This window comes from Oenanthe melanoleuca, chromosome 13 (genome assembly GCF_029582105.1).
Source record: "Oenanthe melanoleuca isolate GR-GAL-2019-014 chromosome 13, OMel1.0, whole genome shotgun sequence".
Taxonomy (NCBI): domain Eukaryota; kingdom Metazoa; phylum Chordata; class Aves; order Passeriformes; family Muscicapidae; genus Oenanthe; species Oenanthe melanoleuca.
The window spans coordinates 9,840,045-9,854,705 of record NC_079347.1 but is presented as its reverse complement, the minus strand read 5'-3'; the positions used below and the strand labels follow the sequence as shown (position 1 = coordinate 9,854,705).

The 14,661-nt window shown below is 48.1% G+C and overlaps 2 protein-coding genes and 1 long non-coding RNA gene across 4 annotated transcripts; 1 reads left to right on the top strand and 2 right to left on the bottom strand.

Moving 5' to 3' along the window:
- Positions 1 to 52: 52 nt before the first annotated feature.
- LOC130258976 (uncharacterized) lies at positions 53 to 1,741 on the top strand. Its single transcript, XR_008841565.1, has 3 exons — positions 53 to 358; positions 1,206 to 1,306; positions 1,600 to 1,741. It is a non-coding gene; the product is annotated as an uncharacterized LOC130258976 (long non-coding RNA).
- Positions 1,742 to 4,155: 2,414 nt separating this feature from the next.
- LOC130258937 (uncharacterized) lies at positions 4,156 to 6,595 on the bottom strand. The gene is made up of 3 exons (XM_056502686.1): positions 6,528 to 6,595; positions 6,012 to 6,414; positions 4,156 to 4,970 (listed from the first exon to the last, which is right to left on the bottom strand). The coding sequence occupies exons 1-3, from the start codon at positions 6,593 to 6,595 to the stop codon at positions 4,617 to 4,619; spliced, it is 825 nt and encodes a 274-aa protein (XP_056358661.1). The 3' UTR covers positions 4,156 to 4,616.
- A 1,435-nt stretch (positions 6,596 to 8,030) lies between these two features.
- Positions 8,031 to 14,356, bottom strand: LOC130258972 (leukotriene C4 synthase-like). Of its 2 annotated transcripts, XM_056502749.1 has the most exons (6): positions 14,029 to 14,356; positions 11,444 to 11,608; positions 10,564 to 10,663; positions 9,507 to 9,577; positions 9,192 to 9,273; positions 8,031 to 8,771 (listed from the first exon to the last, which is right to left on the bottom strand). In XM_056502749.1, exons 2-6 carry the CDS (start codon positions 11,499 to 11,501, stop codon positions 8,645 to 8,647), a joined length of 438 nt encoding a protein of 145 aa, XP_056358724.1. In that variant the 5' UTR covers positions 11,502 to 11,608; positions 14,029 to 14,356; the 3' UTR covers positions 8,031 to 8,644. The 2 variants fall into 2 exon arrangements, with proteins under 2 accessions (XP_056358724.1, XP_056358725.1); XM_056502750.1 differs by lacking the exon at positions 14,029 to 14,356 and having other exon boundaries at positions 11,444 to 11,859.
- Between the last annotated feature and the right edge of the window lie 305 nt (positions 14,357 to 14,661).

Genomic DNA, 14,661 nt, shown 5'->3' with positions numbered 1-14,661 from the left:
CGCCCGTTCGGGGGCCGCTGTGCGGCAGCCCGCCCGTGGGGAGCGCTGCCCGGCCTGAGCGCTAAGCACTGCCGGGGCTGTGTTGGGGTTTGGTGCGGGAGGTTCCTGTGCTGGAAATAAGCCTGGAATCCCGGGGGGGTGCTGGGAATGGCCACTTCTCACATGCCCTCTGCGCCCTCAGGCCGCGCTCTCCCAACCAGACCGACCGTCTCCCCAAAGAATCATGAGCTGAAGCAACTTCGGGTTAAGATAGCTGCAAGGGAGCCTTGCTGTGGGATTGAACAGATAAGAGGTGACCTTAGGACTGTGGAGGTGTGGCATCGACTCCGAGCCGAGCTTTGTTTCTGGCTGAGTTTTAGTCAGTGTAAAGCAAATCCCTTTGCTAATCCCCGTTGAGGCCTTTGCATTTCTAGCCGTGAGATAATGATAATTTTTGGCTTTTTATGGTATGTATTAGTATTTATACACTGGGGTACTTTTACTATGTGTCGTTTTCTTAGTCCTGATTGGTATTTTTAGTCCCCATTAATGCATCTGGAAAAGGACAGAAAATGGGGTTTCTATTGTTTATGCATCATGATCTACATGGTTAAATGGCTTTAAAGAGAGCTGTAATGGCTGTTCTCTTTCTATCTAATTTGCAGTGAGAAATTAAGTCTGATTTGCCTAATATTTTCTTGATCCTATGTTTACTTAGTTAAACAGGATTCTGATGTAAGACCTCTCTTTAGAGGTCTCTTAGGAAATCAAAATCATCCTGTGTTCACACTGACAAGAAGTTCTGGATATCCTTCCAGTATTAGAATAAAGGTCATATGACTTCTTTCTGCAAATATGTAAGTGCTACTAATCTTAGGCAAAAAACTCAGCATGTCTTTGACATATCCCACAGTAAGTTTGGTACAACCACCTCCAGGAGAAGAACGTGACTGTGAGCAGCAGGGACAAGCAAAGACATAAATAGTTATCAGAAGAGTTGTGCTTAGCCAGTGTGTATGCTGTGTTTGAAAGACAAAAATAATTAACAATTCAAATGGAATTACTGCTAATAGAGCAGCCCTTTTCCTCAGAGGCCCTAGCTGGTTAAGTGCTTTTGCACTTGGGGATGGTCCCATGATATGTGAGCACTTGCACAGAGGCAGACAGGAGACAAAAATCTTCCTGAAAACATTGGTACAGTTTCTTCCTTCCATGATTTCTTCTAGGATTCAGGCAGCGTGTTTATCTGGCTTTTTGCTTTATGGTGTGAGCCTGACACCTGCGCCTTCCCCTCCAACAGACCCAGCAGCTCACTCTGCAGCTCTGGGTATGTGTTTTTTCCTGAAAGGGCTTTGTTCTACTTCAGAAGTTCACTGTTTCATCCCTGCAAAGGGGAAAGGCACACCTGTTGCCCAGAGAGTGAGGGAGAGGAGCTGCTCTCAAAACCAGAAGGTTTTGCCTTATTCAAGTCAACTGGGGGAGTGAGGGTTATAATCCAAGCCGAGCTCAGCCTGGTGAGTGTTGTAGTACATCAGGTAGAAAATGGGGAAGAGATGACCTCCAGAGTAGAAATCTGCCAGATAGCCACAGCCCGTGTGCAACATCCCAAATTCCCTACAGGTTTGTGGAGAGGAGTCCCAGTCCAGCCTGCAGAGAGATGCATGAAGCTGAATACACATGTGGAGTGTTAAGCTCGACTGAAGTAAAGCTCTTAAAACCTGCTATCTGCTCAAGAATTTTTTGTTTTGTACCAGTCTCTTTGTTATCTTGCTTGTGCTTCTTTCCAGGGCAAGAAAATAATTGAGAAAATCTGCAACTCTGGTTTGAGAGTTCTGTAGTCATCCAAGCATATGAAGACACTTTGTGAGCATGTTCATTTCTAAGTAGGTTTTGGAGATATTATTGCAATGCAAAAAAATAATTACCAATGATTCTTTCATGGATCAGCATTTGCCATTACAGAGAGAATTGATCAGAACTTAAATACCTGCTCTGAAGAGACAACAGAACTCAGTCTAGCATAACTGTATGTGCCTTTCCTTTCCTTCTTAGCTTTTACCTATTTCTTCTGCTGCTGCCATCACAGAGTTTATTTTTCATGTCTCAGCTATATGTGTTGCATGTGCCTCATGTTTGCATATAAGCATCTATAATTCAGGACCTTATAGTTAATCTGCAAACCTGATTAGGTCTCAGTAAACACTGCTGCAGCTGACTTGTTTTTCATGTGGACTCTGAAAACAGAGAATACATGGAAGTCTTATACTACCAATGCTTTGTATGTTTTTCTCTATGTGTGATCTCCAGTCAAAAGCCCTACCATTCAATTATAACCTTCCTGTTATTTCCCAAACCTTTTGAAACAGCCTCTAGCTATAATTCTGTGACAAATAGAAGCTAAACAATGCTATTAAAATGCATGATGTGTGTTCTGCCATATTAGATAACATTGCCGTGTTCATCACCCACTAATACTGCCAGTTCACAGCTTTGCCAGTGCAGTCTCCCTCCCACGTTTGCTTTGGACAATTTAAGAGGATTTTTGGCTATGCTTCACCTTTCTTCCTTTTTATTTTTGTTTTTTACCTTTATTAATTTCTCTGAAAATGGCGGTCTGCAGCAAGAATTGGATCTACCTCATGTTTCCCAGTTTTCCTAAGTTGTAATCCACTAAGAAACCAAGCTGGAAAACAGTTGGGGAGGTTGATAAACACTGTTTTAGTGGAAAGCAGATACCCAAGTCCCTTTTTCTCTCTGAGGCCACTGCTGCACTGTTAGAAACTATCACCCTTCCCTTTGTGCCATCAGCTTATCCACAGATTGTGCTCACCATCCTTTGCCACTGTGAGAATGAAGAGTTTTGCTCCCTATCAGGTTGCACCCTATCAGGGCTGGGCTGAGAGTTCACCAGCCTGGTGTTTCTCTGTCATTGGAACCCAGGCCTGTCACTGTTTCAGTTTTGCAGCATTATAATTATAGTTTAGAATTACAGCAGTGGGCAGAACACCTGGTTTTTACCGCTGGAGCTGCCCCACTGCGAGTGCAGGGCCAGCTGAGGTGAAGTGTCTCCCACAGCGTGCTGCAGGTATCTGCCTGTCCTGCTGCCTGAGCTCTGTGGGCATGAGTCAGCTCTGGTCCAGGAGCCATCTGGCTGAGCAGAGTCGTGCTGAGCTCATCAGGCTGCTCCTGGGAAAGGTTTCTTCACTCAGGCAGAACATTCTCAGCACCTTGGCACTTCATCCGTGTGCTGCCAGGAGAGAGGTGGGGAAGTGGCCATTCACATACCTCCAAGGAGCCTTGTCTGCATTTCTTTACACCATCACAAATGGAGAGCAAGCTGTAAAGTTGTAGATATTGAACAGTGAGGTGACTCAGTCCAATGTTGGAAGAGTGTGCTGTGGTACTGTATCAGGGCAGACAGCAGCTCTGAGCTCTTGTTATCCTGGCAAACCGCATCCATGAAATTGAGCCTTTTTTAGCGACTCGCCAACTGCAGGCTCAGAAGCAGAGACCACAACAGCTCACTGTTGTGAGACCTCACTGGAATGATGATCCCTGACTTTTACCCCTTGCAGTCAATGTTGCCTCAGTAATTTGGGGTCACCCAGCTTTCTCTTGTCAACCAGTGCCACATTAAAGTGCCACATGATGCACATGCTCAGGCACAGATCTTCTTTTATTTCCTCACTCCAGAAGTGCCCTGTGAGTCCTCCTGAGTGCTGACCCTTAGTCTCTTCCTACATAACTTTTACCTTTTGTCCCTGAACAAAGTCTGGCACAGCAGAGGTGAGGGCTGGAGCTGGGCATGCATGGAGCCCTAAGGTTCCACAGCAGGAGGTCAGTTTTCCTTTGGCGGGAGGGCATTCACAAAGGGCCACGTTAAGCCCTGTCTATCTTATGTATACTGTGGCTCTGCCCTTACCTGGGGAAAGGTGAATTATTGGAGCTCTCTTATGAGTGGTAATTGCTGGGGGGGTAGAAAACTGATGAAAATTAGGCAAATTGTAACTTTAAAGTGCGTATTTTCCTGGCCTCCCGGCCTGCTAACATACAAAGTTGCATATAGCTTTGGTTTTACTTAGACATTACTGCACTATCAAGTGCGGGAACGGTTTTTACTGCACTGGGTTGTGGCCTGTGGTTAATATAAAGTGAGAACTTGCCTGCAGGCGAGGGGCCTGCTCTCACTGGCCTGTTTGAATCACCCTATGCCTGCATCCACTGCTGCATCTCCTCCGTGATGGTGAGGGGATGATGTTTGAGGGGATGATATTTAAGCCAAGCACCATGCAGGTATGACACTGGTCAGCCAGTCATGCTTTTCACCCCAGTCCATTTCAGCCTCTCTAGTGATGGTTGAGCTCTTGCACCCACACTCTCCAATTCCCCCTAGCAAAGCACTCCTTCCCCTGACCTTGCTCTGTTACATGCCCAGCAGATCTGTGTGTCCATGCGTTTGCTTGGATCAAGAGGGGTCTGGATCTCACTCCCCATAATGTTCTTCCTACTTTTGATGGACAGGTAGCTCAAAACGACCGTACTGCAAAGCAGACAACCCCCAAAATGCTGTGACAACGACAGCGACAGTGAGGCCTCTGCAGACTCAGCACATAAAATGGGTCACTAGCGGGGGAGTATCACTCACACAAGTCCATGTGCCCGCCTTTATTTTTCCTTGCCCTTGAAGTCATTTGCATGTAAATAAGTAAAACTAAGACAAGGGGTAACAAAATGACGGTAAGGAACGGTGAGGTGAAAGGGAAGTGTCCCACAGTCCTGCTCTGAGACTGCATCCTCGCAGCCCCTGCCGGCTGGCTCCCGAAAGCTCTGATCCTGGTGCTGCTGCAGAAATAAAGGCCCATTGAGAAGTCTGGCTCCAAATTAGCATTTGAATTCCCTTGTAGCCCGTTGTCAGATGGGCAAGAGGTGGGTGCTAGTCTCGGTAGCTCAGCGCTGATACACAAAAGTGGCTTTAAAAAGTCCTTATTTTTCTGAGGGAAAGAAATACATTGCTCAGACTGGGGATACTTTCTTTTTTTTTTTTCCTTCCCCTCTCCCATTCTTCTCCGTTTCACTCCTTTCTTGGGTCAGGCTGAGCCACAGACAGACACGTCTGGGTATTGTTAGCCCTGTCTGACCTACTTCTCTCCCTCCCCTTGGCCCCGTGTTATGGATGCTGGTGCTATGGAAACCTGCTTGACATGCCAGTGCCACAAAGCCGGGGCCACCAGCTGCATCCCGGCCCCACGGGAGTTTCCCTCCTAAACAGCCTACCAAAGTTAGCAGCCCTTCTTCCCGGGGAAATTCAAGAGTGTCCTCCATCCGTCCCACCAAGCCGTGCTCCGGAGGGATTGGGGTGCTTCTCCGTGGGTTTGGGGGCACCAGTGCTCTTCTTCCTTATGCCAGGGCACAACATTTCGGTCTGGTGGCCACTTGTAAAGCCGCCGCTGCCCGCACCACATCTATCCGTGCCCGTATCCGGCACGGGCCCAGCACCTCACGGACAGGGAAGTACACGTGGGTACCCTTGGACTTTTCACGACAATAAGCTGCAAATTTCGGCACCGTGATCCAAAAGCCTTGCAGGAACCTGTCTGGGATCCTGGGAACACGGCGGTGGCAACGCCTGCGTGCGGCAGGCGGCACCGCGCTGTGCGGGGACAGAGCTCCGCGCTTGCACCGTCACTCGCGTGGAACCCGCCCCGCCGGGGACACAGGCTTGTTTACGAGTTCAGCCTCTGCACCTCTCGTGATAAAAAAGTTCTCGCTGGTTCTGCGGATTTCCTTTGCTCTCTGCCGGCCTCCCATCCGGCCGGCTGCTTATCCTGGGAGCCTGTGGCACTATCAGAGCGGATTTGCTACCAAATACCGCACGCCAAACGTTTTTTCTCCCCGCTGCTGGCAATGAACTGGCAGCCATAAGGGGTGCAAGCAGGAAAGAGCTCTGGAGTCCTCAGAGCGCTTTGCTTTATGTGTGTCGTAAGCGTCCCCAGGAGCTTCCTGCCAGGCTCCAGGGCTCTCCTACCCAATACCTTAGAGCCAGAGCCTGGCCCAGCACGGATCAAACGAAGCAGGCGGATTCGCGGGCGAGTGCCAGAGGCCTGGCTGTGGCGGGTGCCGGGGTGCAGCCAGCGGTGCCGGGACACGGGCGGCGGGCCCGGAGCCGCCGGTGGTCGCTGCCCTTGGACCCCCCGGGCCCCGCCGCCCCCGGGCCCGCCCCGCCCAGCGCGGGGCACCAGCGCCCTCTCCCGACGCCGGGGAGAAGCGGCACAAAGCCCGGGAGGAGCGAATCCGGGGGGAGCGGGCTGACCCCTGTGGCGGGGGCAGCGGTGGGACCCCCCCCTCTCAGCGCTGCACCAGAGCCCACGGGAGCGCAGCAGTGCCGCTGGCGGCTGGATCACCTTTAAACTGGTGCTCACGGCGTGGCTGTCACACCTGCGGGGCACCCGGGGTGGCAGTGCAGCCCCCCAGCACACCCTGTGCCAGCCCAGAGGCCTCCCAGCATTTCTGCAGCAGGTTCAGGTTGGCAAACTGGTGCCATACAGCACCAGCGCAGCGTGCTGGCAGCAGCATCGTGAATGCAGTAAATCCCAAAATCATCGACTATTTGAACCATCGATTGGTTGTAAAGTGGTTTTCTTTGACTGATGAAGCACCAGAGCAATGACAGCAGCCCTGGTGGTGGGGAGCAGCTTCCCTTCTGCTCGGGGCACCTGAAATGGCCACTCTGACAGTGGTTTGAAGGGCTGATGATGTGCCCGTCAGATTCTCTGTGGCAGAACAGGTGGTGGCAGCCACCAAGGCCTCACTGTGCCGTGCCAGGATTTTTAATGGTGTTCTGTGCATCCAAGGGGAGAAGCCGGCTACAATCTCACTGCTGAATCATTAATTTCCCTCCTATGAGTCATCCTGCGGCCCTGTCACACACAGAGCGGGGCCAAGGTGGGCAGTGGCTCCAGGTTGATACAGCGAGTTTAGAAAACTGGTTGTAGGATAAAAGACAGATATTGTGTCTACAGAACCAGTGAGCACCCACTTGGACTAACCCCAGGAAGCAGAGTTATGATGTGGAGTCAGGACCTGCACCAGTAGCTGGGGCTGGTCCTTCTGCATTAACTCTCTGGGAGGTGACTGGTTGTACTGGTAAAAAGGTGAGGTCTGGAGAACTTCAGGAGATGGTAGGACCTGTTAAGTGAAATCTCACTGTGAAATCTGTTCCTCCATGACCTTGCTAAGGCACAGGCAGTGTTAAACTATGCTCAGACTTTTCTGAAATGTGTCACCAAAGAAGCTAGGAGAAAAAGTTATTGTTTCTCTTGCTGTGACACCTGAGGATTCCAGTGAGGATGGGGCCCTGCTGCACTGAAAACTTTGTAGAGACAAGTGTTGGACAGTTATTTTTGTTTGGCTTTAAGCCTTACCCTGCAGCATTTGCCAGTTTCAATGCAGCAGCATGACTCCAAGGCAGGAGAGCCTGAAAGGGAAATGGACTGCTGGAGAAACCAATTTAAAATGCATGGAAGGAAAAGAAACAATTTGAAAAATTAATCATTTCCTCCAAAAAGCCCCTGCCTTTTGTTCTTACAGTCCAGATATGCCTACTGCTGGGAAAAGGAGGGGAGAGCAGTGGGCTTTACAATGTGGTTGGACTGGCATCATGCTCATGCAATCATTTTTATTGTCTGGGTCTGGTGTGAATTCCCTCCATGATGACACACAGAGCACCGCTGGCATTTCCTGAGCTGTGGCACCAACATGAGGGCACCAGTGGCCAAAAGCTTCAGTATTGTGAATACTGGACTCCTGATGCAGGAGGGACCTGAGCACTTGGGTAAACCACTTTTTGGTGCTGAGTGGCTCAGCACCCAATCCATGAGCTCAACATCTCCACAAACCAGCTTCTCCTTCCGCAGAGCTCTCCTCCCATGGCACACAGTATTACAGGCTTCACTGGACTGCATGTTAGGGAGACAAAGGCAGTCACCTTGCACTTACACACTTGTGTTTCTGTTCTCTGCTAGCTGCAGATTCACAAAGAGACACCCAGGACAGCAAGTTCAGTGACTTTTTATTTGTGCCTGTTGTCACTGGGCTGAGTTTGAAGTGGAGCATGCAGCAGTGGTGATGAGTTTGCATGTCCAATTTACAGCAGTGGCTGATAACCAGCATGGGGGCACCAACAGACTTTTGCACAATATGTTGGTGGCTGCTCCAGTTTATCCCTCACCTCTTTTGTTGTGTCTCGTTCCAAACAAATGCCTTTCTTAGACGTGGGCCTTGGAAAACTGGCATGAATCTGTGTTCTGTGCCTGGGCTGAGGGCAGATCCACTGGAGAATGAGGGACACATGGCACTTCCTTTTGCCAACTCACTGAGAGAAGAGTTTGCTTTTATATGTCCTTGTTTGGGAGTGTTGTTTCCACATCAGACAGGATGGAGCCACCAGATGTGAAGCACTTGGCACACAAAGTGCTATGGGGGAAAAATATCTCCTAAACAGTTCAGCAGTTCCTGCCAGTGCTGGACAGTGAGGAAGGAGGTGTTAAAAGCTTGGGCTCAGGTGGATTTCTCATTGAGGGCTGTTGAGTTGCAGCCAGTCTATTAAGGCAGGCAGAAAGGAGCAGGACTTGAAGACAAGGACAGTGATGAGGCACAGAGGAGTGGGTCATGCTGTGAGAAGCTGCAGGATGTTCAGCCCCACATGGTGAGAGAGGAAGAAATGCAGGATGCCCAGGGCTGACACTGCAAGGAGAATCCAGAGAACTCCAGAGCTGAAGTATATCGGGGCGAGTCTGGTGGGAGAGAGGCAGCTGCTGACACAGAGCTTCCCACCAAGAACAGCCCCTTCCTCCCTGCAGGAGTGGGTGGAAAGCAGCCCCTGGATGTCCCCTGCCCCCTACCTGTGTTGCTGCCCCAGCCCTATATCCATGTTCACATTATGGCTCAGAGACAAGGCTGAGTCATCAGGAACCCCAGAGCACCCAAGAGTCTTGAGCTTTCCCAAAGCACATTATATTCCCAAATACAACCCCCCAGGGGTTACTGTGTACTCCTCTGAGTGCTGCTGTGTGTGTGTCTGTGTGTGTGTGTGTGTGTGTGAGCATGTAAGAGTGTGTGAGAGTGTGTAAGAGTCTGCAAAAGCAGGTGTATGAGTGTGCAAGAGTGTGTAACTGTGTGTAAGAGCATGCAAGAGTATGTGTGAGTGTGTTTACCTTTCTGAGGATGATGCCTTGTATCCCATAAAGTAGCAGTAGCGGGCGTAGAGATAGAGCAGTCCCAAGGCTGCAGCCAGACCTGTGTTTAGGAGAGATCACAGTGACCATCTCCAGAGGCTTTTCAGAGCTCTTGGAACCAAGGAAGTAGCCCAAAGTGAAGGAACAGGCACTCTGTGTCCTCTGGCTCTATCCTCCCATCAGAGACAGTATTACTGCTTAATTTTTTGTTCAGAAGTTGAGGAGGACCTGAGGACTGAGGCAGCATGCAGGGGAACAGATCCAGTGATAAACCAGGTAATGGGATATTCTCACCTTGATGGAAGAAGAGTCCAGCTTGCCACAGAAGTGCCAGGAAGATGGGAAAATACTCAGAGGAGTTTACCCTGGAAGGAAAGAGAAAGGTCATAAACTAGGGAAAGGAAGGAATCTCTTCCTCTTTTGCTTCCTCCAGCAGTCTCTAGGCACTGGAGGCTTTTGCTTTTTAGAACTGATGTTGTCATAAAAAGCCTCTAGGCTTGCTCCTTTTCCCACAGTTGCTCTCCCAGCTTTATTCACAGAAATTTAAGAGTGGAAAGAACAGGGTCTCCAGAGTACAAGAAATTAAGTAAAGGATTCCCAGGTCAGATTGTGCACAGAAAGGCTCCATGAACCATTCCCACTGCTCCTTCCCAAGTGCTGCAATCACTCTGCTGTCAATGCCCCAAAGCCCTGAGCTGTAGGGAAGGTCTATCCCTCAAGTAGATAAGGCCAGAGCAGCCTGGGCTTCATGCAGGAGTTGGAGGGAGCACAGAACTGTTGGGATTGTTTGTATGCCATGCCCTGTCTTCCCAAAGTAACACCAAAAGGAGCTGAGTCTTGGCTAATGAAGGAGCAAAGAAGGGGATGGCTGAGGGGATCCAGCTCCAGCTACTCAGTTGCTTTTTTTCCAGTGGTCAGCTACAGCAAAAATGGAAGCTCCTTCCTTCCCACTGCAGCCCTAGTGCAGAAGTCACAACAGAGATGCTGGATTATCCTCATCCCAGCTCCAGCTGAGATCTTTGTCCTTTGCCATGAGTGAGATTCAGACCAGGGCTGAAGCTGCCTGAATTTTGAACACCAGTTGGATAAAACCAATCTAAGTCTCAGGCACCAAGGGTTATGTCTTTAGGAGCACATCACTGTACAGCAGAGATTCCTGTAGTTTCTATCAGCAATGGCTGGTTTAGGACTCAAGAGCCAACCCAATCCTGATGTTGACTCTTCAACCCATTAATTAACCTCAAGGGAGGTAATTGCTTAATTATAGTTCCAGGAAAGGAATAGCTAAGCAGGGGAAAGGCAGTGCAGCCACATGAGATCTGACAAACATCAAGTAAGAGGAGTTTCTTACTGTGCTCGAAAAATCCTTTCAAATTCAGGAGGGCCTGTGATCTTTGGAGGTGAAATGCCAAACAGCCTCCTAGCATAGATCACCTGGAGGAAGAAGTAGGCTGCAGCAAAAGAGAGAAAAGTAGCAGTGGTCAGTCCTATGGCTGGGCACAGAGGCTGGAAAAAAGATCTGCAGTCTCTTCCTAATCCCACACCCCTCACAGCACAGAAAGTTAGAATAAAATCCCAGGTACCTTTTAGATAAGGAAAAGTAATAACCCAGAGCTACAGGGATGCAAGGAATATACTGTCACATACTACCAGTGTTATTTGCTTTCTTGCATAATCAGCAGATGGTAAAATTGTTGCACAATTCAGATGCACTTTACTACTGACAATTTCAAGGATTTTTAATTCTTTTTATTTTTTCCTCTTCTAAATTCTGATATCTGTGCAGGGGTGGAACTGATGCCACAGATAAACTAACCAGACACTGAATTAAATTGTCATGCAATGTGGTCTCATGGCTGGGAGATGTTCTATGTGACCCACCACAGCCCGTCCTTCCACCTTTTCACACCACAGAGCTCTTTGCATGCTCACATCTACATGCACATCAGGAGCTGCTGTAAACACAAAAAAGGAAATTCTACATGTTTGTAGAGGGAAAGATCTACCAAAAAATTTCTGAATGGAGGGTGTCAGTTCAGAGAAAGGGCTTCCCATGCACTCGTTTGGTTGAATGCTCTCCAGAACCCTGACAAGATATCCGTTCACTGTCTGAAAAGAAGCAAAATGCCAGTGCAACAGGAGACATGAAATATGAAAGCAAAAGAAAATCAGGGGAGTTACAGTAGATTGATCCAGCCAGTATTTGAGCACACGCATCCAATTGTCCCTACCTTGCTCCAGGACTCCCAGGACTGTCACAGCTGCCAGCCAATGAATCTGATCCAACATACTGACTTTTCCAGACCCTAAAAAATCTTGATCAGAAGTTCCTCTGACCAGGTTCAGTCCTTGCTGATGTGGCAGTTTTCGATGGTATCTGACAGCCTAGGTTTGTTCTAATTGAACGAACAAACAAACCAAAGATTTAGTCTGTGGTATTGACATCCAGGAGGAGCCTGGTGTGCCTGTTATCATATGCACTTTGGAGATGGAAATCAGTGGAGACAAGTCTAATGGACTATTTCCGTTCCCGCCCCCCCCCTTTTCCAGGAACAAATTATGAGGAAGTGGAAAAGCCAGTAGAGAGAAAAATGTGAGAGATAAGGGAACTGGCAGCTGAATGGATGGACAAATCTCAATAGCCCACTAATCCACTCCCCCCAGGGTATCTGCTTTAGGCCAGGGCACATCCCGTTGCTGATGTTGCAGGAGAAACCAAAGCTGTGTTTGGTCTGTTGTGTCAGACCAGAGCACAGGCAGCATTCCAAGATACATATCCCTGTTTACATAATCCTACACACACTCTGGATAGCATGCTAGGGTACAGAGAATGACATAGCCACGCTAAGACCCTGCATGAAAAACGCTCTGAGGGGATAAGAGAGGATGTGATAAAGTATAAAAGGTCTCTAGATCTGTCCTGCACACTGATATTTTATCTGATGGGTCCTGCAGAATGACTGTCAGACCCCAAGGGAGTTTCAGAGCCAGACATCATCCCAGAAAGGCTGGGAGATGAGCATTTAAGGCTTCTGATCAATCCTCAGCCCAGTGAATTCTCACCATAAACACCAGTGTGAGTTCTTTGTGGGGAAAAACCTGCAGAATTCATCAGGACATAGCAAAAAGAAAATTACATTTTCACGTGTCAGAAGAGACCCATTTATCTAGTTCCCATCTGCCAGCACAACAGCTGGCACAGACAGAAGCTACTGGGACCATCAGCTTTGTTTCCTTCCTCTCCATTCATTCAAAGAACTCTTCCATCAGACCAGAGAAAAAGGAAAGCAGGTTAAGACAAAGTGATTGTTGAACACCACTGTTATAGAAAGTTATATTAAAGCAGTTTATAGAAATTACATTGTACACCTGATGTCTTTGATAAGCTTTCTAAGCAGTAATATACTGGTTCTGCTTTTCTGCCTCTCTGTAAGCTATAAAGGCACCCAAAATGACTCTAATAATGTCCCAGCTTAGTGTTTTTCCCAATAACAAATACACACCCCATTGTTTTTCAAACACCAGCTGTAATATTAATTCCTTTACTTCAGAATTGAAACTTTTTCATTGCAGTGACTGCAATTTAGAAATATGAGGAACACTGTGTTTTGTTTTCTTCTATTTAGTTTTCAAAGAAGTTAAGAACTCCCCTGTGTCAGCTCAAGAAGGGCAGAGGTCTTGCAGTGCTTAATGATGTTTGATTTTCCTCTGCTCCTGTCTGATAACAGCCTGCTAGTGAAAGAAAATAAAGAAAACAACTGAGCAGAAAAGATTTGAGCTTACACCTCCATCAGATGACAGCACTCTGTAAGCTGCACCAACAGTGTCAAATGCATAAAATGGAATCTGGACCAGGAGGTGCTGCACAGGCTGCCACAAAGCATTCCTGCTCTCTGGAGCATCACTAAACACAAAATACTTCTAGTGTCATCAACAAGCATGGTCTAAATAAAATAAAGGCCAATAGAAACATGAATGAATAAACAAGCACAGATGTCTCCCCCCTCCTCCTCCCTCCTCCAAAGCATAATTTTTCAAGCTGTTTTTAAACTCCTGAAGAGCACAGCTCTTTCCTTGTCCCTGTGTCTCACCATCAGAACTCACTTTATTTTCAATTCTCCCTCAGTGCTTACAAGGAACAGGCACAAGTACCTGGTCCCAGCCCCAAGTGCCCCTGAGTGAGACTGTCATGGGTGGGCAGCCTCTGCACCCACAGACCGCAGTGTATTGTGATACCTCACCCTCTGAAGCTGACACAGACAAGTTCCCTTCTGGGCAAAGACAAGTCTTGCAGTGCTAGGTCCACCTCAGGGTGGATTTGCTGCACAGGAGCTACTGAAATGCTGCTCCCCTCTCCCACTCTCCGGCACTGCAGGGTATCCATGTGAATGGGCCCCACGTCAGAGGTCAAGAGGGCACAGACAAAGTCCTCGCACCTCCCACTGAGTCATCATTGCAGGCATTTCTCTGTGCCATGGTTGCTTCTGCCACTTCTTCCTGCAGCCAATAATCCTTTCTGCCTCCTAATTTTCACTGTAGGGATACACTCTGAGCTGGACTGTGACACTAATAGGGATTAAATATAATCTTGGGAAGAAAAATTATCAACACAATGCCTTGGAGCAATTTTAAGCATCCGTAGAGTTTACTGCACCTATCACTTGCCCAGAGCAGCAGGGCAAGGAGAAGCCAGCAGTGCTGAGTCCAGCACCATTACATGCATAAACATCCCCTGGAAATGTATTTCAGCAGCACACAATGGCTCAAGAGCTTTCTGTCCGTGGAAGAGAGAACATTCTGCAGATGGGCAACTCACCCTTCAGCTGTGAAGTGTGGAGGCACGTTGTTCTTCCAGTCCTATTGCACAAATATGGAAATATCTTCTAATGCAGGTCGTACTTGTGCTTCCTTTCCCTCTGAATCCTTTTGCAGGCACTATGTACATCCAAACCTGTGACTGTGGGATTGCTTGCGAGAACAGCTACTGTCTTTGTAACAATCACAAAGGAAAAAGGAAGGGAATTAAAAAAAAAAATTCTAAAGAATTTTTTCTCACAGAGAAGAAAGAATTTTTCTAGTTGGAGAGAAAAAAAGAGCGGTCAGCCCCAAGCAACTCAGTCTGTTCAAGTACAGCTCTTCAGGGCGGGGTGGTGGGGTTGGCAACGAGCCCTCCTGATCTCCCATTCCCCTGGAGGCTTCTCTTAAACTCAGACCAATACGTGTTGAGATTTCCCTGGAATTCTTGAATTTTCCATCTGTGAAAGAAAGGACACGCTAAAAATATGACAAGAAAAAAAAGAATTCTTTATTTTACTCCTTAGGAAGGGACAACTGGACACATGTTGCCAGGAAGTGGGGACAGCTGCAGACAATTTCTGCTCTGTGATTCTAAACAGACCCAGAGCTGGGCCTAAGCTGGATCAGATCTCCTGAGTGCATTGAAATGTGT

Coding starts and splice junctions, on each gene's coding strand:
- LOC130258972 (XM_056502749.1), bottom strand. CDS start 11,501: ATGTTGGATCAGATTCATTGGCTGGCAGCTGTGACAGTCCTGGGAGTC. Junction 9,274..9,506: donor TGGACTCTTCTTCCATCAAG/GTGAGAATATCC, acceptor TCCTAAACACAG/GTCTGGCTGCAGCCTTGGGA. Junction 8,772..9,191: donor AAGGCATCATCCTCAGAAAG/GTAAACACACTC, acceptor CTCTCCCACCAG/ACTCGCCCCGATATACTTCA.
- LOC130258937 (XM_056502686.1), bottom strand. CDS start 6,595: ATGGTTCAAATAGTCGATGATTTTGGGATTTACTGCATTCACGATGCT. Junction 6,415..6,527: donor GCTGCCAGCACGCTGCGCTG/GTGCTGTATGGC, acceptor GGTGCCCCGCAG/GTGTGACAGCCACGCCGTGA. Junction 4,971..6,011: donor GGCCAGGCTCTGGCTCTAAG/GTATTGGGTAGG, acceptor TCTTTCCCTCAG/AAAAATAAGGACTTTTTAAA.